At 43.8% G+C, this 27299-nt stretch overlaps 1 protein-coding gene across 1 annotated transcript in view; it reads right to left on the bottom strand.

Annotated features, from left to right (window-relative positions):
- Window positions 1–12523: 12523 nt before the first annotated feature.
- The window catches only part of ETV5 (ETS variant transcription factor 5), a 56776-nt gene continuing 42000 nt past the window's right edge, over window positions 12524–27299 (bottom strand). The window contains exons 10-13 of the mRNA XM_082626056.1: window positions 23217–23285; window positions 22899–23068; window positions 18118–18219; window positions 12524–15016 (exon numbers count right to left, since the gene is read on the bottom strand). Coding sequence (XP_082482182.1) covers window positions 14795–15016; window positions 18118–18219; window positions 22899–23068; window positions 23217–23285 — 563 coding nt within the window. The 3' untranslated portion in view covers window positions 12524–14794. The remainder of the gene's footprint in view (window positions 15017–18117; window positions 18220–22898; window positions 23069–23216; window positions 23286–27299) is intronic.

Here is a 27299-nt window from a genome sequence, read left to right as displayed (position 1 = left end):
TTTAGTCATCTTTCTTACATTATGTGCTACAAAATATATTATTCCAAGCTTTTATATTGTTTCTTAAAATTTTTCCTAACACATTTATTTGATTTGAAACATGATATCAGACTCTGACAAAAAGTAGTACATAGTCAGGTTTGGCTGATAGGTTTGAACATGAGGCCCAGCTTTGCCAGAGGTGTTCTAGTAAACATTTTTCAGAATGTTTAGTACTGAATGATCTAAATGGAACCTCTGAAGTTTTGATCAAATAGAGGTAAAGCATGCGATAAAACAAAAGCATTTAAACAAAAAATATTGAGCAATGTGGCAGAGTATGAAGTGGCACCCATGATCCCTGTTTCCTAGGATTCATGCCTGTGTGTCATCCTGCCCCCCACCCCTCCCTCGAGGGGGTGTGGGACCTTGGGATTGCTTCTGACCAAGAGAATACAGCAAAGATGTTGGGATTGAGTGATTGTGTTAATGTGATTATGTTAGATGAGGTTGTAGCACCAGTTTTTTGTTTGTTTGTTTGTTTGCGGTACACGGGCCTCTCACTGTTGTGGCCTCTCCCGCTGCGGAGCACAGGCTCCGGACGCGCAGGCTCAGCGGCCATGGCTCACGGGCCCAGCCGCTCCGCGGCATGTGGGATCTTCCCGGACCGGGGCACGAACCCGTTTCTCCTGCATCGGCAGGCAGACTCTCAACCACTGCGCCACCAGGGAAACCCTAATTTTGTTAGGAGAAACTCTTTCCCTTGTGTTGAAGAAGCAAGTGGCCATGCTGGGAAGACCCGTGTGGCAAGGAGCTGAGGGTGGTCCCTAGCTGGCAGACAGCAAAGAACTAAATGCTGCCAACAACCACGTGAATTTAGAAGTGTATCCTGTCCCCGTTGTGCCTCAGATGAGACTGCTGTCCCAGCTGACACCTTGATTGCACCGTGGGAGACCCTGAAGTAGAAGACCCAGTTAAGTCATGCCTGGACTCCGGACCCGCAGAAATTGGGAGAAAATAAATGTGTGCTGTTTTAAGCCACTGTGTTTGTGGTAATAGTGTTGTGCACTAACAGATACCTAAAACAAATGGCAAAGATATGTTGAAATCCATATTTCAATATTTAAACTTTAGGAAACTATCAGATTAAGTACAAGTCCAGGTGAAAGAATTACAGACATAATGGGCAGCAGTGATTCTCAAACTTGAGCATGCATCAGAAACACCTGGAGGGCTTGCTGGTAAAACACAGACCACTTGTCCCACCCCCAGAGTTTCTGATTCAGCAGGCCTGGGGTGGGGCCTGAAACTTTGCATTTCTAACAAGTTGCCAGACGATGCTAATGCAGCTTGTCTGAAATCCACACTTTGAAAACCACTGATGTAGAGGCATTTGGTAGCTAAGTCCTGGTAAAACTTTTTTGGTATACTCATCAGAAATTGAGAAAATGATTAGATTCTAGTAACTGGTGACTTTTACTTTTGTACGTTAAATTGTTTTCAATAGACCTAACGAGCTGTTAGTTGATAGATCATTTAAAATAATTTCTGATGAAACATCAGTATGTGATCAGTATGTGAATTTTGGCATATAACTTGGAAAGACTTCCAAGAATGGAATGGCATTTCTATTAAAAAACACATACACACAACTCCTTCCAATTCCTTCCATTCTTAAGTTTAAGTGAACAAGGTATATTGGTTGGGGTAGGTTAAAGTGCTGTTACAAATGGACTCAAACATGGTTCAAACATCGCCAATGTTATTTCTTAATTGGCAGGTGTTCTGCATGTGGTGAATCAGAGACCTTGGCTTCTCCAACTGGAGGAGAGCATGGAGGAAGTACACATGCTTTCTTAATAGCCCTAGCCCAGAAATAGCACACGTTATTGTCCCTCAGTGAGAACTAAGTGACATGACCACTGTAACTATCTGGGTCCAGTCAAGAGACAAACCATGAAGTAATCTGAATAGGAAGAATTTATTAACTGTAACAGGAGATTGGAATAACAAGAGATTGGCAGTTCAGGGCTTCCCTGGTGGCACAGTGGTTGAGAGTCCGCCTGCCGATTCAGGCGACACGGGTTCGTGCCCCGGTCCTGGAGGATCCCACATGCCGTGGAGTGGCTGGGCCCGTGAGCCACGGCCGCTGAGCCTGTGCGTCCGGAGCCTGTGCTCCGCAACGGGAGAGGCCACAACAGTGAGAGGCCTGCGTACCGCAAAAAAAAAAAAAAAGAGAGAGAGAGAGATTGGCAGTTCAGAAGTAAAGAAATAGCAGATAAAGAACAGATACTACTCACAGAGCTGAGATCGGGTGCCTATGGAAGGGTCCTTCCTTCTCCTCCACCCTCAGGGCTGAGTCACCCTTGTTGGAGAGGTGTATTTGAGGGCTCTCAAAATCACACTCAGGTGCAATGATTTGTGAGAAGGACTCAAAGAACTCAGAAAAGCTGTTGTACTCAGGGTTATGGTTTATGAGAGTGAAAGTATATAGATTAAAATCAGCAAGGAAAAAGGCACTAGGGTAGAGTCCAGGGGAGACCAGATACAAGCTTCCACTTGTCCTCTCCCAATGGAGTCATATGGACAGCATTTAATTCTCCCAGCAGCGATGTGTGAAAACATTTATAAAGTACTGCCAATGAGGGAACCTCACCTGAGCCTTGCTGTCCAAGGCTTACTGCCCACATGTGTGACCTTACTTACTCAGTCTCCAGCCCTTCCAGAGGTCAGTTGATACTGTGAGGTCCAAGGCCTCCCCTCACTCTCCACATAAATCACATTGTTAGCATAGACTGCCAGCATGGCCCAAGGTCCTAGTTAAATGAAGTTACCCTTCTCAAGCAGAATATTCCAAGGACTTAGAGGTTAATTCCCAGGAGCCAGGCAAAGGCCAAGCATTTTTTGGAATGTGCAGGGTTTGGACAATGTAAAACTGCAGTAGAGGTCATGGCTATAGCTCATTGAAAGGCAGAGGAATGTCTGGCTGGTGGAACTTGATGGAAACCCACCCTTTTGGATGCCAGAGAAAGCTGCTCAAGGCACTTTGCTACAAAACTGCCTGGGAGGGTATGATGCCAGGGGAGCTGCTCGTTTCTGGGTGCTGTTGGCTACTGTGCATTGCAGGAGCCCTCACAGGCACTGGAGAAGCTATGAGCATGGCAGGGGGCAGAGGCACTCTGCTACAAAATCACCCAAGATAAGTGGTGCCAGAGAAAACTGCTGGAAGCTGACTGCTGTGCACTGCAGTAGCTGGACACTGGAGAAGCTGTGGTCACATCAGCAGTCTGCACACAGGGTCTAGGAAGTAAACCCTCTTCTCCTTTAGTGTCACACCAGTGCCCTCTACTGACAAAGCTTCAGTGCCAACTAGCAAAGGAAAGATGTTTAAAGGGCCCAGATCCATTTCACAGAGCAAACAAAAAGGACGAATTTGAGCTGAGAGGCAATAAATTGACAACCGGCACAGCCAACTACAAGGGATGCTGGGGAATGTAGTCCAGCCAGATTACTGGCTGCAATTTTATTACCAAGAGAGAAGAAGAAAATTGACTTTGGTGGACAGCTAGCACTCTGTCACATGATATTTCTTAGCACTTACTTGAAATTGAAAGTCCGGAATAGAATTGATGCTAAACCCTATCTCATTCTTGCAATGAACAAATGGAAGAAACAATAACACTCCCATTCTGATGAGACCATTGAGAGATTTATTTCTTTTTTTTTTTTTTTTTTTTTTTTTTTCTTTTTGCGGTATGCGGGCCTCTCACTGTTGTGGCCTCCCCCGTTGCGGAGCACAGGCTCCGGATGCGCAGGCCCAGCGGCCATGGCTCACGGGCCCAGCCGCTCCGCGGCATATGGGATCCTCCCAGACCGGGGCACGAACCCGTATCCCCCGCATCGGCAGGCGGATTCTCAACCACTTGCGCCACCAGGGAGGCCCGAGAGATTTATTTCTGATAAATTTTTACTTTTTCTGTTTCATAATTATACATCAGATTTGGCTATATATTTATGTTGTCTTGATCAATTATGAACTAATAGTTACAATAATCACTCAATACAGAATAATATTTAACTTGTAAAGCCTTATCATCAAAGGAAATTATTTAAAATAATTTGTTGTGTACAAGTATGATAAGTAAGATATAAAAGCAGGATAAAGACTTCCAAGCATAAAAATATATTGGGGGGGCTTCCCTGGTGGCGCAGTGGTTGAGAGTCCGCCTGCCGATGCAGGGGACATGGGTTTGTGCCCCGGTCCAGAAAGATCCCACATGCCGCGGAGCGGCTGGGCCCGTGAGCCATGGCTGCTGAGCCTGCACGTCCGGAGCCTGTGCTCCGCAACGGGAGAGGCCACAACAGTGAGAGGCCCGCATACCGCAAAAACAAAAACAAAAAAACAAATAAATATATTGGGATAAAATTTGGGGGGTGGGCACACATGGAAATATGGATTCAAGAATAAAAAGGAATGACAAAATTCTGTTAAGGAAGAGATTGTGTATTTTGGTGATAGTTAATGGTGATAATTTAGTGATGATGGTAATTACATTGCTGGTGTATATAGAATCCATTGTGAAATTGGAATAATTATAGTTTAAAATGTCATAATTTGCAATATATTGGAAATTATATACTTTTCAACTTTTAACAATGTGATGGAAAATATTAAATGTCAACTTAAAATAGTGCTAAAGGGTGCCTTGCTTTTCAAAATTCTTTTGGAGGGTATGTAAGCAAAAAATGTGAAAACTACTGATCTAATTCATTCACCTTGGTACATGGTATATAACAGGTGCTCAATAAATAACATTTGAATAAAGAAAGATGAGACGGGAATGGTAAATAGGTGTGTAAATGTAAATAATGCCCAGTGTAGACAGAGGTTGTAAGAACCAGGTAGTCCCCTACTGATACAGGTACAAATTAATACAATCTTTTTGGTGGGCCTTTTGCAGTTCACATAAATAACCTTAAAATGTGCCTCCCCTTTGCCCAAACAATCTGTCTTCTAGGAATGTATCCTGAAAGTCATATATGAATAAGGAAGCATATTACTGTATTTACTTGTTCAGTAGATATTTTACAATCATCTACTCTGTGTTGGAGAGAAAGCAGTAGCAAAATAGATATGGTCCTGCCTTCATGGAATTTATAGTCTATTGGGGAAGACAATCAACTAATCTTTCAAATAAGTGAATAATTCAGAACTGTGAGACGTGCTATGAAAAAAGATAGTGAGTGCTGAAAAAGTATACAATAGTAGAAAATTATACAATAGTAGAAAAGAACATATCTAGGAAGATCAGGCAATTAAAATTATTCACTTAGGACTTCCCTGGTGGCACAGTGGTTAAGAATCTGCCTGCCAATGCAGGGGACATGGGTTCGAGCCCTGGTCCAGGAGGATCCCACCTGCCGTGGAGCAACTAAGCCCGTGCACCACAACTACTGAGCCTGCGCTCTAGAGCCCACAAACCACAACTACCGAGCCCATGTGCCACAACTACTGAAGCCCATGCACCGCAAGGAAGAGTGTGCAGGCTCGCCACAACTAGAGAAAGCCCGCACGCAGCAAGGAAGACCAAATGCAACCAAAAATAAAAAATAATAAATTAATTTTAAAAAATTATTCACTTACTTGCTGGATTAGTAGATTGTCTTCACCTGTGGAGACCTTGGAATTGGGATTAAAGTATGTGTGGAGGTTGAGCTGGTTGGAGGTCAGGGATGGACTTGGAGACAGTGTAACATTTCAGGTCCAGGGAACAGTCTGTCTCAGGGTGGGAGCAACGTACAGTTGAGACACCAGAAGAAGGCCAGGGGCACTGGAACAAATAAGGGAGAGAATTGTGCAGGGTGAAGCTGAAGAGATAGGCAAGGAATTGCCTTGTAAGGCCAAGTTAAGGATTTTGGTTTTATCCCAAGAAATGACTATACGTATTTTTTGGAGGAATAATTAATGTAAAATAAAATGTCTACCCAACCCTTGCTACCACTTTCTGATCTCTATCACCATAGTTCATTCTTTTTTTTTATTGCTGAGTAGTATTCTGTTCTATGGTTACCACACCTTGTTTATCTGATCTCCTGTTGATGGACATTTGGGTTGTTTTGGTGGCTAGTGTGAATAAAGCTTGTATAAATGTTCTTGCAGAAGTCTTTTTGTGAACACATGTTTACCTCTCTCATGCATAAATACTTAAAATTGAAATAGCTGGATCATAGAGTATATGTATTTACTTTGATAAGAAATTGCCAAACACTGGAGCACTGCCACACTGTGTCACACCATGTGGCTTTTGAGGAGCCACTAAAACTTTCTGTGCCTAGACCTCCCCATCTTTAGAACGGAGTCAATACCACCTACCTCACAGGGTTGCTGTGAAGACTTAGAAGAACAATGTCAAATGGTTTTAATACTTTGGCAAGAGAGATGGCATAAATGAAACCAGTACTTTATGAGTTACACAAAAATGGACATTTGGTTCACTGTACCAGATACCGGAAATGTGTGTTCAGAAAAGCATTTTACCAACTCAAAATATTACTTATTTCTAGAAAAAAGAGAAATTGTCAAACAGTTTTCCAGAGTGGTTGTACTGTTTTATAGTCCCACAAGCATTGTATTCTTGCCAACATTTGGTATTGTTAGTCTTTTTAAATTTTAGGTGTTCCGGTGGGTATCATTAAAGTCTCAAGAAGGGGAATGACTTGGGCTTAAAAAAGAATCACTCTGGGCTTCCCTGGTGGCGCAGTGGTTGAGAGTCCGCCTGCCGATGCAGGGGACACGAGTTCGTGCCCTGGTCCGGGAAGATCCCACATGCCGCGGAGCAGCTGGGCCCGTGAGCCATGGCCGCTGAGCCTGCGCGTCCGGAGCCTGTGCTCCGCAAAGGGAGAGGCCACAACAGTGAGAGGCCCGTGTACCGCAAAAAAAAAAAAATAAAGAAAGAAAGAAAGAATCACTCTGACTACAATATGGAGAAGGGGTGGGAGTGGGATAAGAGTGGACGTGGTGAGACCTGTTAGGTGGTGATTGCAACAGTCCAGGTGAGAGATGATGGCGAATTGGTTATGGCAGTGATGACGGAGATGGGTCTGAGAAATATTTAGAAGGTAAAATTAATAGGAGTTGGCTGCTAATTGGGAACACTAGGAAAAGCGCAAATTGTTATTTTTTGTTTATTTGATTTTGGGGGATGAAGATCACTTGGCTTGGTTTTGGATATATATTTGTGGTGCCTTAATCTCCAGTAAAGGGGACTGCTTAAATATGTCATATTACATACGTACTTTGGGATAGCATGCAGGCAGGTATTGTAGGAGAATATTTCATGATATGGAAAGATGTTCAAAATATAGTTAAAAAATGAATTTCAAAACTACGTACAATATATAGTATAACCACATTTTCCATTTGAATAACAGTACAGAGAAAAGACATCTGAAACGAAGTAAAGTGTTAACTGTGATCTCCATGTTGAGTTCTCAGAGTAGTTTTAAATTTGGGCTATGTCTTTTTCTGTTTTTCTACAAAGAACATATGCTAATTGTGTAATATGAAAAAAAGTTATTTAAAAAACACTTAACATTTCAAAAAAAGAAATTTAAGAGCACAAAACAAGAATAGAATCTCATAGGGATGGGAAAGGTGTTGGTAACAGCATCCTCACCTCTTCTCCTTTATCCTCAAATGGCTCACCCTATACCTTCTGGGCAGGATACCTGGCTGGCATTCCTAAGCCTCTCTCAGATTTTGAGAATCTGAGAATGGAAGAGCTTAGTGAGAGAGACTGGGCTGAACTCAAACTCAGGATTTTGGAATCCATGGAGCTTTCTCTGATCCCTCTCCCCAGCTGAGAGTAAACACAAACCTCCTTTGGATTCTAATAGTATCAATCAGTTCTATCTATTATCTCTCTCACTCCATGGAAATGGCTTGTACCCGTGACCTCCATTGTTGCCAACTCTGTCCCCATCCTCACCCTACTAGACACATCAGAAGCACCTCTTGATCTGTCTCCTGGAAATATCCTCCTGGTTATCCCTACTTCACCAGACACTCTTTTGCAGTCTCCTCTGTTCTTCATCTCCCCAACGTCTTAATCTTGGAGCATCTCAGGGCTTTCTTTTTTCTCCCTAGATCTATTCCCTTAGTGATCTCATCCAGTCTCAGCTTTAAATACTCTCTTACATACTGATGACTCCTAATTTCTCTCTCCAGTCTGGATCTCTCCCCTAAACTCCAGACTTGTATATCCAAGTCGACATTCCCATTTGGATTTCTAATAGGCATCTCAAAGTTATTTTGTCTAAAACACAGTGCCTCTTCTTCCCCTACTCCCACCCTCCATTTGTCTTCCTCAGGCTTTTCATCTCAGTAAATGGCAACCTCACACTTCCCTGTACTCGGGCCAAAAACCTTGGAGTCGTAACTGACTCCTTTCTTCCTCTCACTCTACAATTCAAAACCTATTGGCTCTACCTAAAAATATATCCAGAATATGACCTCCCTGTGCCCTGGTCCAGACCACCATCTCGCCCCATCTGGATTACTGCAATAGCCTACTCCTTGGTCTTGCTTCCTTCCTTACTCCCCTGCAATCGATTTCAACTCAGCAGCCAGTGATCCTTTAAAATATAAATCAGATTATGTCACTTCTCTGCTCAAGACCTCTAACAGCTAAACACTGACAGAGTAAATGCCAGAGTCCTTAAAAAACCTACAGGGCCCTAGATGACATGTCTCCAGTTACTTTTCTGACTTTATCTCTTACTGTGCCCTGTCTCACTCCCTCTGACCCATTGTCACAGGCCTTGCTATTCCATAAATAGTCCAAGCATGTTCAAAGTCTCACAGCCTTGCTCTTCCCTCTGGCTACACGCTTTTCCTTCAGATAACCATCTGGCTACTTCTGTATTTACTGTCAAGTCTTTGCTCAACTGTGAGGTCTTCCCTGACCTTCCTATTTAAAATTGCAACCCCCATCCCCATCACTCATCATATCCCTTCCCTGCTTAATTTTTCTCCGTGGTACTTAACATCATCTAATGAATACTATCATTTATTTGTTTCATTTGTTTTTTTGCTCCCTTCCCCAGATGTAAGATCCTCAGCAAAGATTTATATCTATTTTTTCCCCTGCACTAATCCTAGAGCAGTACCTGGCATAGAACAGGCACTATTTATTGGGTGAGTAATACTCAGTATGCTATCACTTGTATTCTAGTTTCATGCAGACAAATGTTTCCCCCACTAGCCTGTGAGCTGTCTAAGGGGAGGGTGGGTTTCACCGCGAGGTCCCTCTCCCCACCCCCTGCGGAAACGTCTATCATGGTGTCTCACAAACAATAGATGTTTGATATACGTTTGTTAATGGAATGATGGAAGCAAAGAATCACCCACCTTAAGTATGGAGACAAAGAAGCCAGGTCATGCAGGAGAGCCCTGCTAGTGTTAAAGGTGGGCATTGCGAACACCATGATGTCTACTCCAGGTCTCCTTGGCCCCCCTGAGTTACTGTATCTGCCAGCAGTGCCCAGCACACTGATACCTGCTCTTCTTTTCTTCCTGGTAGGAAGTACATTGGAGTGTTAGCCTCCCTGGGGTTGACCCTCAACCAGTAGGGGCAAGAATTGGTAGGTAAATGCCCCAGCCTCCTCGGCCTCTGGTTAATGTGGTCAGAATAAGACAATGCCAGTAGTGTTGAAGTAGGAGCTGGAGAGCAGAGCCTTTAAACACTTACAAGGTCAAGAACAGGGATTTATTCGAAAATGCCATCCTAAACCTTTATTTTCAGTATCCAGCAGTGTCTGGCATCTAGTAGGTGCTCTGTGGATGCTTAGGGAATGAACAAACATATGCCTTTAATGGTGGGACTGAGCAATCTTCAGAGCTTGCTCAAAGGTGAGAATGATGTTAACTGTTAAATCTGCCTACACACACACACACACACGCACGCACGCGTGCGCGCGCGCGCGCACACACACACACACACACACACACCCTTTGAATTTCCAAGGAACTCCTTTCCCCTTTACCTCCTAAGAGATTTGGGAAGTAACAGTTCATCAGTGCCCTCACTGATGTAGGAGGTTAGGCCAGGATGGCCCTCTGAGATCATCTAGTCAAATCCAATCAATCCCTGAACTGGGGCCAGAGCCCCAATGTTCCACCTCCCAGTGTCCAGTCCTCTTTCCACAGTAGCCACTGAGAACATTCCAAAAAAGTAATTTTGGAGGCTAACAGCCGTGAATATTTTCAGATTCAATTTCAGCAAAGTGTTACCATTTAAGGAAGTCTGCCAAAAAGATAATGCAGATGAAAATGTACTGTGTAAACTGTAAAGTGCTATCCAAACGTTAGCTATCTGAGGTCCACTGCCAAGGTCAACAACGCCTGGGTGTAGAGCCAGATCTTAAATTGGAGGAGATAAGTAAAGGCTGCTCATTCAAGGGGCCCCTTCCGAATGGGACACTGGTGTCTTTGCTGGGATCAGGACACAGTGGCTTGTCTGTGTGCCTCTTTCACCCCCATCCCGCTAAGTACAATACACTTGTGCTGAATTAGATCAATGCTTACATTGTATATGTGATAAAACTGATGATTTTCCAGCTTCTTTTCCTTTTGCTTGTGTTTTAGAAGCCATACACTAAGCTCCAGCCACCTGTACCACCGGGCAACGGACTGTCTCTCCAAGGTTTCCAACTGTCTGGGTACGTGAGTGTTTTTCTCCCACATTAGTTTACATTTGTCCCAGCTGCACTACAATTTAGATTCTGCACATAGTCTGGCTCTCAAAACCGCATTCTTTTGCCCTCACACTACTTCTTTGTCATCTAACAACTGAAAAAGCATTGTTTCCTTGACTTGGCTCGAGAAAGGGGACCTCGATGAAGAGTAAACTTCACATTTTCTGGACTTTCTTATCCTAGTGCCCAACAGGAGAAGGGAGGCCCAGTGTTTGGTGACCTCCTGCATTAGGTTAACTATCTGGATATGGGCCCAGGGGGATAATGAGCCCATGAATAATAGGGAGCTGATTGTCACAGTCTTATCATGGTGAAGCTGAGCGGCAGAGCTTGCTTTGTCCTGGCTCCCTTGCCTTCTCCCCAAGCATCTCTTAATCTGTCGAAGCCAATGGGTTTATGTGGCAGACATTCATTCCTCACAAGCTTCGATTCAAGCGGCTGTGCACCGATTCAGGCTCAGATGTTTCTACACTTAGGGCTTGTAAAACAGTGAAAGAAATATAGCAGATAAATTCACAGAAAGCCTTCTGTTATAGGCTTGAAAAAAGGATCTACTTATTTCTCTACTGTAACAAGAGTCTTGAAAAGCCCAAATTAAGGTGCAGAAAAAGGGTGAAATGAGAACACTAAAAGGCCGAATACTGCAGAGAGCCCTGCAAACTTTTCCCAAGTGATATATATATTCCCGAAATCATGAGTTAAATTCATTTCACCTGCATTCACTAATCAACGTTGTTTTAAGACTTGCCATGTCCTCCAAGGAGCATGTGGCCTAAACAATGTTTGCCTGAGATATTTTCGGGAACTTGGAGTCAGCTGTGTGTATCTAGTTGGAGCTGGGCTGGTTAAGACTGGAGCACGGACCCTCCAACTGGGCATGCGTGGTGTCCGCTGGGTGACCTTCCGACACAGAGGGCTGAAAACTCCACCCTCAGGATGTGCAGAGGCTTATAGCCTAGTGCAGAACCTCTATTCCCGCACCTTTTTCCAGTCACCTTTCCCCGTGCTCCCCATGCACGCCTCAGTCGGCCCTGACGCTTTATTCCTAAACCTATAAATCACCCTTACCTTGTAGGAGGCAGTTTTCAGACTTGTTTTCCCGTCTCCTCTCTTCGCTGCTTTCCCATTAAGCCCTCTTTCTGCTGCAAACCTCGGTGTCTCAGCATTTTGGCTTGCTGAGCGTTAGAATGAACCTGGTTCGGTAACATGGTTCAAACTCGGAAGAAAGGTTTTTACTGCTCTATGGCTGGAAAAAACAAACAGCCAAAACCTTCCTAAGTTGTTGTTTTTGAGGGAACAACTATTAGTAAAATTTCTACTCCTTAAGGTCAAACCTTTTGGGGGGAAAACTAGGGAATGTGTGGTCTTCTTAACTTCTGTCTGGTTTTTCCAAGAATCCATCTAAGGGGCTGAGCTGGATGTATCTTGGAACTCAAAGTCCTAGCCTAGTTAGTGATCTTTTCACGCAACCCAGGGCCCAAGCGGTGAGCTATGCTTTAAAAAAAAGTTGACTAAAAGTTGGCAAGTAGGTGGGTTCAAGGAGAGGGGGTGGTGCCTGCTCACCATTGGCTGGGAAACCCTCTTGGCTTTCTACTCTCCTACTCTCTTGGGTCAAATGTTTAGCCAGAACTTAAGAGATGAGGCGATGGAGCAGTTGTACATAATCTATCAACTTCCACAGTTGTAAGGCTAAATAGCTGAGAGGGGGAGAGAAAGATGCCAGGTGGCTTCTGCTTGCTTCAAGATTAGACCACTGAGGGCAAGAAAGAGGCGGGTTTCAGGCACTTGGTAAACTGAAAGCAAACTTCTTTATTGTACACAGTACAGAATATAACGCAGCTTGGCAGGATGCAAACGGCCCTGCGCAGGGGAAAGTATTTCAAATCAACTGGCAGGTTAAAGCCTTTCTGCACTGTAGACTTTCCACACTCTGGAAAGAAGCAAAAACAAGAACAAAGAAACAAAACCATCAGGGAGGTGCATGAGTCCGATGGGAATGCAACGGTGATGGTGCCATCCTGTGTCCCGTGACAGCACAGGCCACGTGGCTACAGCAGGGGAGGGGAGCTCAGGCTACAGAGGATTCTTTTCAGTACTTGCTAAGACAGCATAAATCCGTCAAAAAAAAAAAAAAAAAAAAAAAAACCCAACAAAACCCAAACCCAGATAAGTAAAGAAAGGAAAAAACAAATCCTATACAGCATTTACAACAAATTAACCTCTAGCCAGCTGGGGGTAAAATATGCATCTATGTATAGACTATGTGTAGGTTAGAAAGCTATAAATACCAGTTTGGAAAGTCCTTTGATTAGAATACAATGCTAATTAAGGCCCAAGCTACAGGTTCAATACCTTTGTGGGCTAATTAGCTTCCAGGAGAGGAAAATCTTGTATTTCCATAGCTATAAAATGCACCCCTTATCTCTGTGACCCTCTTCACAAATGTGCTCCTGGTCACCAGGGGGACTGTTTGAGACTGCAGAGCAGTTCCATCAATAAACAACTCAAAGCACTGTCCTTCGCATATGAAGAGTAGCATAATCATTCTTTGTGTGCTAGGTGTCAGGGGAGGCACAGAACCCAATCGGCAGGCAGCAAGGTGCTACCACTTTCTAATTCTTTTTCCACTACTTTGAGCTTAACTTTCACATAGCTTTAGCTGGGTTCTTTAAAACTTTCCCAATGTAATACAGCAATCAGAGGAAACCTTTGTAGAAGTGGCAGGAAACTAAGATGCTACCACTGCTTTACCTGTCAGTGTCGCACGTAAGTCTCAAACCCTACGGAATCATATGCAGGGTTTAAAGTCCAAAATTCAAAGAAAAAGGAAAACAAAACAAACTGAAATGGAAATTGTCATCAGTCATGCCCAGGGAAGAATCCCTACCTAGGGTTTCCACCAGGTGACCAGGTTTCAAATGGACATGACATGTATTATGTACATATGCTTTCCAGAGAGGGCATGTGAGGGAACACGGGGGACTATACACATAGAATCTAAACGGTGTGTCCAGGCTGCCCTGCACACCTCAAAAATGTACAACTCAGGTGCAAATGTTCCATCAGGCTGTCTGGTGCAGAAAGCACAAAGCAGGCAATAAAAGAGGGCTTGTACTCGGCTAAGGGGACGCCCCCAGCAAAGCCCCTTTCAAGCTGCAGCGTCTTCGTAAGTTGGCACTGCCCTGTTTAAAGGGCGCAGTGCACAGTTACCAAAAGGTTTGTTTTTTTTGCTTTAAATACCAAAACTACAAAAATCAGTTTATAAACTTTTTCCAAAACAACCACCAAAACAAAACAATCCCCCGAATCAAAGCAAAACAAAATACTGTCAAAAGTGTTAATCACCCTTCTCCTAAAATTAAAGCCATCCACACACACAGCCATGTGACTGGGAAGAGAAAGGGGGCTTGCTCTACTTGGTGACCACATGGCCAGACGGTTCCCAAGGGTAGCAATGGTTTATTATTTGAGAACCATGGAGTGGGTAACAGCCGTTCATCCTTTCCCCCTTCTTTCCAGACCAAGAGGAAACATTTCAGATTAAGCTGGAAGAGTTCTCTGAGTTTTAAGATATATTTGTAACCCTTCATGGTTTGAGCCTCCCCAACTTTGCCTACCTCCTCTTCTATGGGTTTGTGACATGTTTTTCAATAAATTGTGCAAATCAGAGCCCTTCTACGTAAAGGCATTTAGTAGTCCATGATCAATGCAGATTGTCACACACTCTGTCCTGGTTTGTGGGTACTAACCTGAACAAGGTATTGCTTTGCATATATTGTCCATGGGAAGGAGGCTCCATTTCAACTGCTTTCCCAGAAACCTTGTCAGGTTCAGAGCTGAGGCACCAGCCTTTTGGTGGTTTTCTGCCCCTCCCTGTTCCCACTCCCCCGCCAAGGTATCTGTCTTTAAGGGTGCCGATCCAGAGACAGCTTGGGTTCTCCAGATAATACTCAAAGGGCAAGCTTTGGGAACAGCCAGAAACACAAACAAAACCACTGCCCTCGTTTGCCTGAATGGGAACTGCTAGCTCTAGGGTTTGGCCGCTCAGCCGCTCGGAAACTTAGTAAGCAAAGCCTTCGGCATAGGGGAGGCTGCTGCAGCGGTCCACATCCAGGAGGTAAGCAGGGTTGTCTTCAAAGTGGGTCAGTGGCAGGGTGTCCTCCTCGCTGAGGTGGCACTCAGACTCCGCTTTCAGGAACGGACGTTGGTTGTCGGGGAAGGCCATGGAGAAAAGGGCATCGGGGTCGCAGACAAACTTGTAGACGTATCGTTCCCCGGCCACCTGAGAGAGAAAACACACCTTATGAGGCCCAGCTGGAACAGGGCGTGGGCTGGGGCCAGGGCACCAAGGGAAGAATGAGATATTTGTAAGTCACCAAGCTCTTAGGGAGCCAGGGACCAAGAGGCTCATTGGTAGCTGATTATCCAAATCATTCAGATTTATTTTGATAAACTGTGGGAACCTGTTACCTGCCAAGTGTTTTGTTGACACCACAGCTTAGCAGTTGAAAAGAATATCTGAATTTCAAACTCATATTAGGTTCTTTTAAAAGAAAATCCTCACTATGTTATACTCACAGCCTAGAAACAATGGTTATGCTGAGGTTGGTGCCTGATATTACAAGAAGATATAAGGATTGAAAGATGCAGGAGTCAGACCATGTGTTCAGTTCCCTCCAAAGTTTACAGTCTTCCCAGGACAGCTTTGCTCTGAAGGGCTAGGAATTCAGAGAGCTGTGTGGGAATTTTAAGTTTGTTCCAAAACCAAACAGAACTGTGTTTTGGCTTACCTGCAGTTTTACATTACTCATTCCGTGGTTCTGCTACACTGAAGGAACTGATAACTACCTTTATATGAATTTTATGCATTATAATATTACGAGAACCAAATGGTCTTGATTAAGGGTGGCAGATGTATACAATCAATCATCCCTATTTGGGTTGTTAAATCTCTCGTTCCCTGGCCCAAAAGTCAGCTCACGTATGTGGAAGAGGGAAGTAGGAGGACATAGTGGCAATGACACCAGCTCATAAGCCAGGAGTGGATGGCTCCCAGCCTTGGCTCAGTCGCTAACAAGTCTCAACCTCTGAACCTCAATCTTCCCTTTCAAAAACCGAGGGTATGGACTACTGCTGTTCTAAGTCCCTCCCCAGACGGGCATGCTACCACTCCTCTTTTATTTAGTTCTCATTTACTCATGGGTCATGTAATAAATATAACAATGATCTCTTACACTGGATAGCACATTACTATTTCTAGAATGTTTTCACATATATTACCCTTTGAGATTAGATTAGGGACTTTTATCTACATTTTTATTGGAAACAGGCTTTGGAAGGTTGACTTTCCTTAAAGCATAAATGGAGTACTGGATCTGAGCCCCCCAAGTCTCATTCCTGTGCCTTGCTGTACTTTTTGCCTTTTTTTATTCTCAGAAAATTCTCTTCTACTTCCTTAGAAAACCTAGGAACAAGTTCATAGGGACAACTCGTTGCCATTAGTTCAAGTTAACTGTCTTGATTACATTCCCTCAGATTGGATCTGGAGTTGGGAACAGCAAAGGAGTAATGGCCCTCCTTCCTGAGTTTAGGATTCTACCTGATAATGTTAAAACTAAAAGGGGAGAGAGTGTGTGTGAAGTTTGAGGGGAAAAAGGCAGTGACTGATAATGGGTTCAGGGTTTCTTTTTAAGGTGATAAAATGTTCTAAAATTGATTGTGGTGACGGCTGCACTACTCTGTGCACATATTAAAACCCCACTGAATTTAACCCTTTAAAAAAGGGGGGGGCTTCCCTGGTGGCGCAGTGGTTGAGAGTCCGCCTGCCGATGCAGGGGACACGGGTTCGTGCCCCGGTCCGGGAGGATCCCACATGCCGCGGAGCGGCTGGGCCGCTGAGCCTGCGCGTCCGGAGCCTGTGCTCCGCAACGGGAGAGGCCACAGCGGTGAGAGGCCCGCGTACTGCAAAAAAAAAAAAAGGCGGGGGGGAAGTTGGGTGGGGTGACCACCCATCCTAGAGTATCTACTCACTCTGTGCCAAGCACTGAAGTCAAACCCTCATTCCTGCCCCAAAGGAGCTGATACTCCTGTGGCAGATACTGACAAGCCAGGGAGTAACTTACAATACAGACAGTAGGGGAAGTGATGGAGATGAGCCCGGGTGCTCTCAGAAGCAGAAGAGGGACCATGTAACTCAGCCTGAGAACTTCAGATTCTTGGAGTAAAGAGGTGATTTACTGAGAAAACAAGTAGGGGCTGGCCAGGCAATGAAGGCGTTAGTATTCTTAAGTAGGACGGTAGTTTAATAGGTATTTTTTTCATTTTATAGTATGCTTGATAACTTACATGAATGTGATATGTATTGTTTGGTAAACAAATATATTAAGAGAAAGATGGCTATGCTAGTGAAAGCAGCCAAGTACAAGTGAGGAAATGAGGGTTTAATGGTGCTTTGAGCCTGTATGAAGCATTAAAGTCTGGATCTTATCCAGAAGACCATCCATGAAAAGCCGTTTTAATATTTTTTAAGGAGATGAGAGGAATATGGGGTCATATTACCACCTGCCTCTGAGAAAGATAAACCTGGCTTCAGTGTAGACAAGTTCTCAGCAGCAATGACAATATACTTCTGAGTGCATCTTGGCATCTACCATGTAGACTGCTTAAATGTGTAAATGCTAGAATCTGGGCAACAGTACAGTATAAAATCTGATGGCTAAGAAAAACCAATCAAAGATTTTCCATTCTCATCTTCTGCCTATCCACAGGATTTTAAGACTGTGGATCTTCACCACCTATAGCAATAAGGATTTTGTACTGGCTTCCTCAAAATTACACTTCATCCTTTTTTCTGCTACCTGCTACCAGGTGATTCTGCCATTTTGCAAACCTTGGGTTTTTAACTTGAGTTCCAGTTTCTAAGGTTCTAAAAGAGAAATAAGATTTTTTTTACTGCCCTAACACTTTTGGGAGTATTAAACCAACATATTTGGAGGTCTCGGTGTTTCAACTAAAGACTTCGCCTAAGCTCTCATAGGAGGGGAGACCTTCCAGTCGATTCCCTCACTTGCTCCTTTATGGATATAATAGTTAGCCTAAATGTCTGGACGTTTTTGTAAGTAGAGACAGTCTAAAGCAGAGGAGCCTAATTTTCCTACAGTGTCTTCCATACACAACCTTTGGCTTTCATGTACCCAACAGCATTAAAGGTGCTCTTTATTATCTCATTTAACTCAACTTTTTCCAAGATGTTTTTCCTATCACAGAATTACTTACGAGGCTAACATTTCCTCCCAGTCATCACATACAGTTTTATTTCAGAAGCCCTTGACATTTTCTTTGAGAGTGGTCATAGTGGTCTAAGCGTCTCTAGTAATCGCTCACCTTCTGCATGATGCCCTTTTCATAGTAATAGCGTAGAGATCGGCTGAGCTTGTCGTAGTTCATGGCTGGCCGGTTCTTCTGAATGCCCCAACGCCGAGCGACCTGAAGAGACAGGAAAGCAATGGAAACTCATTCCCTGGGCTTAGTGGTTTTCTCCCAGTCCCAGGAGAGCCAGTTCTAGAACCTGACTGCTTTGGTCAGTGACGCATTTCTCTGACCTGGAAGGAAAAGCGCTGAATTCCCTCAAGACCAAACATTCAGCAAAGGTGATGATTCAGTCAATGCTAAGAGGTGAGACCTAGAGGTGGAAAAATCCTAGCACTTTAAGATTGCAGAGGGCTTGGCTAGCGTCCCAGAGGAAGCAGGCTCTCTACTGTTTCTCCACATATGAATTATCGACCAATACCCATAGACCATTAGTATGTTGCCATTAAGTGCTATGGTTTCTGTAGCAGTCAATAAGGAATAATTAGAATGGTCATTCCTGAAACATTAGAAACACACTGGTGAGTTGCTAATGGGCCAGCAGAGCAAAAGTTCAATTCTAATAAGATTGGAGAGGGGCTGGTAGATGTTTACTTATAGCAGCTCATGGAGTAAAGGGGAATCGGATCATTTCAGCCTGCTGCCATCCAATCCCCTGCTCCCAGCAGACTTGCAGAATGGACATTAAAACATGTAGCACCATTATCCACTTAATGAAAAATTAACAGGGCTTCCCAAACAGTCCTGAAGTGCATTATATCCAACTTGGTCCACCTCTGAGGTGCAGTGATGGGGGGGTGTAATTGGAGCTTTGGGCAAAGAGGCCTTATAGCAAGAAAACTTCCTAGTGGAGGTCAGCAGGACAGGCAAGCAATCTCTGTTCTCAAGTATCTCAACATCCCAAATCCTACTTATAAGGATGACTGTCGAGGTAAGAGAAGAATAACCTTGGAAATATGAGGTCTTTAAATGTATGCAAACCAGGGATCACGTTTTGAACATTTTGGGTCAGTTTTAGAAACTTAAAAAACCAAAATAACTACATTCCTTTTTATTAAAAAAAAAGATGACAAACATGGAATGAGAAGTAGGGAGACTGCAAGTGGAAAAGGTGGATCATAAAACCACATTTCACTTGAAGTATTCTTTAAAAGTATTTGGGGCAGAATGAAAGCAACGTCTTCTGAATTTAGTCTTCTAAGATGACCTTTAATAAATACCAAAAATAATCTGGTAAGTAAGGAAGAATGCATCTGTCCTAATTATATTACAGTAATTCAATAGCCAGGTTCCACTCTGCCTTGCAAGAAACTGTGTGAAAGTTAAATTTCCATTCGTTTGTTTTGTGCCCCACGGCGCGCACGATTATCCCTGGCTCTCCCCCTTTCTCCACATTGTACCCGTTCAACTCTTTGAAATGGCCCAAAAGGCAAAATGAACCAAAAATACATCCCCTGGTTAAAGAAGACACACATTTTATGTTACTATTATTATTTTTGGCTGCACTAAGCAGCATGCAGGATCTTAGTTCCCCGACCAGGGATCAAATGCGTGTCCCCTGCAGTGGAAGCGTGGAGTCTTAACTACTGGACCGCCAGGGAAGTCCCGAGAAGATAAAACCAATTTTTAATCAATTTCTATTTTTAACCAGTTTTTAACCAATTTCAATTTTTAACCAACTTCTATTTTTAACCAATTTCTATTTTTAAGCCAATAGAAATAGGGGTAAGAAAGAACCTGTTAAATCAATACATGTTCTTTTACCTGTTCAGAAGAAATGACACCATGAAACTGTACTTGAACTGCTGTCAGACACAAGTGATGCAGGGACCCTTAAAAGAAGCCCAGCCTCATCATTTTACTACAGTCAGTGGTGGAAAACAATTCGTGAATATTTTTCAACTTCAGCCGTGACCTCTCTTTGCTGTCACGTGCATATGCAGTAGCTTGCTGGAGAGAGGTTTTATATATGCACAGACTTCAAAGCAGCTCTGGTAGCCATAGTTACTGACTCATCCTCTTGGGCCAGGGCCCTCTGATTCAGTAGCCCTCACCAGGGCTGCTCCTTCTGCAGTAATCATGATGCAGCACAACTGCAGAGCAGCTGGGAATTAGGGCTGTCCCATTTCTGGGGGGAGGGGAGCAGGCAATAGCTTGCTACCAGCTCCTCCTTTCTTTCATCTTTCACATTCGTTACTTTGATAGCATGCATCTTGAGGATGGAGGCCGAAGGAGTTTTAAAAACAAACAAACAAACAAAAAAACCTCACGTCTCTTCCTCCCTTTTTAAGAGACAGCAGCCGCAGCGCAGGGAGCGGCTCTTTCTAGCAGCCCGTCCTTTTAAACCTCCCCATGGCATCAGTTATCTGCCACATGTTCAACAAACAACCCTACCCCCCAAAATATTCATTAATGCAGATTCACAGTTAAAATGGCTCCAGATTAAAGCCGAGTCAGTCATAATTGAGAGGGTGCTAAGCTGGATGACAATCAAAAGACATTTGATTAGGAGGCCTGCCAAAAGCAGTTCCAAAACCACAATTTCCATGCACAGTGTAATGGATATTATGGATAATTACCCAGAGTGCACTACTCAGCCACACAGCTGCCTACAATTACGGCCCAAACAGCTTCCTCCTCCGCTTCACCCTTCAAGCTTCCCCCATGACAACTTCTTACAGCTTTTTCGAGGAGTTGGTATCTTCCTGACAGTAACAAGAGTAGGGCCCTCCAAGTTATACAAGGATTAGAGAGCGAAAAAATTCAAATGCCGCATGTCCCGAGGCCAAAGTGCACATGTGGAACAGAGCTGATCCTGGGTTAAGAGAACGGAATATTCGGAGTTCATGGAATGCTCGGGGATTTCAAGGTGCAGCGGAAAGAAGTACTTCCTGAAGGAACAAAGCTGTCCAACCAGCTGAGGGAGGCTCAAGGCCACCACAGGCCTCCCCTGTGACTTGGCTGCTTGGCATTTATGTGAGCATTCTGGCTTAGTATTAGCTTCGTTATTAAGAAAGCCGGGGCCCTTTGCCATCTGTTCATCATTTTCTTTACCGCTGGTAGGAGAGCAGCAGATTCAATAACAGCTTTACAAAGGGTCATAACCAGGTTTACCTGCAGCTATACAGCCTGTGCTTAGGCCAGAGGCAGTGGCAATAAAGTAATAAGAGCTCCTGTTTGAAATGAGATAAATCAATAAGGGCTGCTCACATGACAGACTGACTTTCAAAAAGCCTTAGTGAGTCTGGGCGAAATGCTTTCCTCAAGCCTCACATAAACCAGGCCACGTTATGAGGAAAAGAATGCAGGGCGGATGCTCTCCAGTGTGGCTGGAAGCCGCAAACGCAGCTCCACTTCTAAACACGACTTAGCCAAAAAGACACCCTTAGAAAAACACAGCAGTACCAAACCCTGGCTTTGAAGGTAGACTGACTCTTAACAGAAACCGTTTACAATATGAGGTGTTGACATATTTCTATTTTTTGGTGAATGATGCAAGATCGGGAACACCATACATATATCTTCTCTAACTGCCTTTAATGAAGCCTGCCTTCCTCTCCTATCAGTCAGGATTCTCCTTAAGTCTCCAATCCACACATTCTCCTTTGCTCATCTTAACTTTCAGGCCACTTTCTTCTTCCAAATCTCCTGCTGTTAACCCCCATACCCACCTGTCCCCTTGGTGTGCTAAAGTGGGCCCTGGAATTGATGGAACAACATCTACAACTGCAGTCCCTGTTCAAACTCCTTCCGAGAGCATTGGTCCCATTCCAATCACACCCAACCCAAAGATACATTTTGCTCTGCTGGTTTAATATGTAACACCTAAGTACATGCTACCAAAAGAAGCATATGTCGGATTTTCAGGGAAGTTATTTCTTTTCTATTTATAGTCTCTCTAGATTCTAAATCAAATAGAAATCAAATCAACCCCTTTGGGAATTCCCTGGCAGTCCAAGGGTTAGGATTTCGAGCTCTCACTGCTGAGGGCCCCGGTTTAATCCCCGGTCGGGGAACTAAGATCCCATAAGTTGTGTGGCGTGGCCATAAAACCAAAACAAACAAACAAAAAACAACACCTTTTGAAATATGCCAAACTCAGAGCCTGATTTAATTTACTTTGTAATATTCAGGAAAGGAAGAGTTCTATGATGTCCTCCCCTTTTGAAGAAATGGTAGTGGTTCTGTCCATTGGCCTTTCTGTCAATAGTCTGGGCAAACAGTAACAATGTTTCTTCTTTCTATTAACAAAATAATGAAGGTTTGTGTCCTCAACCACTGTGATACTACGTTAAAAAAAAAAAATCTAACTTCCTAAGATTGACCCATCTCTGATAATTTTATTTCTCTAGGTTAGAGCCGTTTGAAATACACAGTGGGGTAGTTGCAACCTATAATATTACCTAAATGTCTTACAACCTGTTCATGTAACCTCTGGTATAGGCTATGACATATGAGGGCTGACACCAAAACAAGTTGGTATCACTGAAAGAACACTTGAAAAAGACTTTCCAACAGAGAGAGCAGACCCTATTAGAATGTAAGTCTTCATGGCCTCCCTCCCCAGAGTTTGCAGAAGTGTTACTAATACTTTTTATATATTCTGCAGTGGAGAACTCTGCCTGTCTGTGAATTGTAAGTTGTGCTATTAATAGAAAAGGCACTGCCAAGCCCATTGGCCGGGCTAGAATCTGAATGAGAAGGAAGAGCATATTTAACACCGTAAAAAGGCTCAATGGAGAACAGGAACAAACATCAACAAATCAAATCACCCGATCCCAGCTTCCAGTGCTTACCTCCTCTGGTTCTATCAGCTTGAACTCCATGCCTCGGCCTGTCCAGGCAATGAAGTGGGCATTGGCTGGGTCGTCAAGAAGGGTAACCAGGAACTGCCATAGCTGAAGGGAACCTCGCCTCTGGTAAGGGGGCCCCTCCCGATACATGGTGGGCTCTTGTTTGACTTTGCCTGTTTGGGACAAAGACACATATGTGGTACTTTAGTCTCAAGTTTCTCAGCTGATTTGGGCAAATGCTAATTTGGCATCAAGACCGATGAACGTACTCTGACATCTTGAACCTTCCAGCTTCCCAACAAACTGGATGTGGCTACTTACCTTCCAGTCTCTCAGGAACAACACAGGTGTCGTCAAAGTACAACCGGGGATCCTTCTCATATGAAAAACCTGAAGGAGAATTTAGAAAGAACGTGTTGCTTAACAAATTGTGTTCTCTGAAAACTCTGGATTTAAGGACTAAAACAGGATTCTACCATTTCAGGTCCTCAGCCTGATGAACTGCTCTATCTATGCCAGACTGAATTTTGGGGGGAACTTCAACTTCACCAGGACTTAGGTGTTCTGTTCTGATGCAATCACCTGCACTTCAGTCAGAGCAGCATTAGTTCCTGCTATTAGAGCTGAGACTGTAGGGAGGCACTGAGTTGCCAGCACGTTCCTTCACATCTTGCTTACGAGTTCTGCATGGAGCAGTGTGCCTGTGACTAAGCCTTTGTATCTGAAAAGACATCTCATCTATTTCAGTTGGCCTTACCGGGTGGATTTGGTTGATCTATATGTGGTCTAGCCGTTTTCCTTTTAGCAAATATTAATTTCAACCTTTCTTACTGCTTGTCTAGGCTGCCCACACACCTCATTCAGTTATGAAAAAGCTTGGAGGGTAGAGAACAATGCCAAATGAGTAAAGACTTGGGCCTGTGGAGGATTGTGACAAGCAATAATTTTTAAAAGTTGGAGATATTATCACCTCCAGACACTGTGGAAGGAATCTGAAGAGACCTTCTGTCAATAAAACTTATTCACTGTATAGACAAGAAAACAAAGGGGAACTGACTGGTCCAACAACACATGTAAGTGGAAATGAAAGGAAGGCAGGGCAAAAAGTGGAAGGTGTCAAGGAGAAGGATGGCCTGGCATCCCAAACCCACCAACCCTTAGTATGCATTCAACGCTGACCACCAGGTCACCAGGCACCCTGACAAGGCCAGCGGCTCTAGCCAAAGCCAGTTAGTAGACAGGCATGATGGGACCACACCCTTGCCTGTGGTCCAGCCTGTTTCAGGGGGCGAGTGCTCCAGCGTACTCTCCTCTACCCGCACACGTCTCAAGAGGAAGCACCAGGAGCTCCTGTCTGCTCAGTGGTGCTCCCTGTGCTCGGTTCTCTGATCAGTTCGTCTGGCGTGGGGTCCAGGCGTATGAGCGTCAGGTACGTGGTGGGGGAGGGCAGAGGAGGCTGCTCTGCAGTGAAGGGCTAGCATTAGATTTTGAGAGGGATTTGCTCTGACTTAAAATCCCTGGGTAAAGGTGCCAAGAAAGAATCTGTTCTTTTTCTTCGCAATCAGCCCGGGTCAAGTTCTCCTTGGCAGGATCAGCACAATTTTAAAGAGGCCTGGGGTTGGGAAAACACTGCCCAACCTGGAGGAAACAGACTGTCTTAAGGTTCTGTATTATTCATTTTTGTTTCCTCAGCCCCAAGCATTATTTCTCTGCTTAACTACAAAGGAAGTATATTTTATTTAGTATTTAATCCAATAAATATTTATGCCAGGCACTGTGCTAGAAGGGGGTAGATAGAAGAATACAGACTCGGTGCTTGCTCTCGTGGAGCTTGCATCCCAACTGGTGGAGACAGACAACAAAGTAGGGAAAAAAGAGACATGGTGTAGTGTGGAGAGTGTGGGCCCCGGAGCCAGGCTGATAGACCTAGGTTAACTGTGTGACCTTGAACAAGTTAATTCATTTCTCTCAAGTTAATTTCCTCATCTGAAGACTGGGGAAGATAATAATTCCCACCTTATAGGCTTGTGAGAATTTAATGAGTTGATACATATTCTGTTCTATTGACCGAGTTATCTTTACAATAGAGAGCTAAGAATAGCTCCTGGTACATAAGTGTGCAATACATGATAATTATAAGAAATTAAGACAGTAAGTACTTGTACATTGTGATAAGTGCTATTAAGAGATTAACTGGATAATGTGAGAGCTTTATCTTATATTCTGTCATGGATTCTAAATTCCTTTAGGAAAAGAACATATCCTGAATATCTTAGCCTCCTTATAGCACCTGGTACATAAGTGCTCAATAAATATTTGAATAAATATGAGGGAATCTATAGTTTCCATTAAAAGATTTAAGAATGCAATACTAACTTTTAAGTTAGGGACTCAGGGACTCCTATAATTTATTTTCCAATTTGGTACTAGGAAACTGACTTATGACAAACTATTATACTTTATATTAACAAGAATTACATAATCCATCATGCTTCATGCTTTTTGCCTTGGCTACCAGGAAGCTATGTATTTCCTGACTTTCCACATGGATTTTGCTATTCCAGTGATGTTTTAACAGCCTTATTATAAAGTCATTATAAATAAACTACAAAGTTTACACACCTGTCAAAATTGCCATGTTATTTTTAGAGCTTTTCTTCCTCTAAGGTAAAGAAAATACATTCACAGTTCACAGTATATAGGGAAAAAATGTAGATCTAGATTAAATTCTAGGTTTGGTTTTTCAAACTAATCAGATGAAGCCCTGCCCCTGAGTATCGTTTTGGTGTACTTTGTGGTTTCTAGTCATTGCCACGTGTGGTTCTCTAAAACATCTGGAAGATGCTGTTGGTTTAAGTGAAATTTAAGTCAGTTGAATTTGCACAGCAGTTACATCAGTTGTGGCCACAACCATCTAATCACTCAAATAAAGGTGGCAGGAAGGAAGAACCTGTTTGAGGGACAAAGTGGAAATGAAAGATTCAAAACAGTATGCAAAGATTCCAGGTGAACACTAAGGCAGGATGGCTGTCTTAGTAATCACAGATGCCAATCAGAAACACTTGTCTCACTATTTCACAGGCATCTGTGGTCAAGCCCGTATAAGGAGGAGAGAAAAACCATGTCAGGGTAATTGAGAGCAATTAAGAATGCAGATCTCTTTGAAACTAATTTCTTCAATGTGTATGGGGTCAGGGAAGAAGTGGGGGGAAAACACAAGCTCGCAGATATTCTGTGTGTAGTAAGCAGCCCGATGCCTTACTAAAAATATTTCCTTTAAGAGCATGCTCCTTTCTAAACGTTGTAATCATGCAAAGTGTTTTCCTCCTTCTCTTCCCTCACTCTCTTCTAGTTCGCCTGCTGCTGTAGAAACATTCGGGAACCTGGAAGAGAGCCCCACACAGCTGTGCCGATCATGGCCAGAGGTCCAGTAGACAGCCCTTCCTTCGCAGGGCTGGACACTCACTCGGAATATCCCCGGGTGCCCGTGGCAGCCACACTGGGTCTCCCCTCTAACCAAGTCAGTGGGAGGCAGCCACCCATAGAGACCACTCTTGTGAACCAATCACTCACAATAACCAGCCAATGCTTCACAGTGCTATCTTACCGGCTCTTTCAACCTTTCTCTAAAACTCTAGAACAGTGGTTGTCACCCTGGGACACATGAGAATCACCCAGGAAGCTTTACAATCTACTAACGCCTGAGTCCTACCTGAGAATTTCTGATTTAATTGCTCTGGGTGAAGCCTGGACACCAGAAGTTTTAACAGTTCCCCAGGGGATTCTAATGTGCAGCCAAAGCTGAGCCTCAGGACTCTGCAGTAGTAGTTCTCATGTTAGTGTGCATCACGATTGCCTGGAGGGCTTGTTGGAACACAGTGCTGGGCCCCTCCCCTGGAGACTTTGATTCAGCAGGTCTGGGGTGGGCCCTGAGAATCTGCTTTTCTAACAAGTCCCAGGTGAAGCTGACTGATGCTGTAGGTTTGGGGAATCACACTGCTCTAGGTATTTATGGAGAGATGTATAGGACAGAAAACAGGACATACTTCTGGGGAACGTGTTCTAAGAGAGAAATCCTTCCCTGTTTCAGCGTTCAGAAGAGAACTCTTGAAGGTACCATCTTAAGTCGTGACATAGTTCCTAAGTGCCAGTTTAGGTGATAGTGTTATCTACAGCTATATATACATAACCCCCTTGTATGGAAGGGTGGAAACCAGACGGTTCGTGTTTTCCTTTTAAAAGTTGGGGTCATTACTATGGAAAAGGATGGCAGCCCTCACAGGTCAAGAGCGTGACTCAAATCCTGTGTGCAAGATAACTGGGGATCATGATAAATGAACTCTTGTGTTCACAAGCTAAGGAAGGTTTAAACTACGATCTCACATCTTAGCCTGGAAACTGTGC

This window comes from Mesoplodon mirus (assembly GCF_964341445.2).
Source record: "Mesoplodon mirus genome assembly, chromosome: 6".
NCBI classification, from domain to species: Eukaryota; Metazoa; Chordata; class Mammalia; order Artiodactyla; family Ziphiidae; genus Mesoplodon; species Mesoplodon mirus.
The sequence above is the reverse complement of the archived record's forward strand: the minus strand, read 5'-3'. Positions and strand labels throughout refer to the sequence as shown.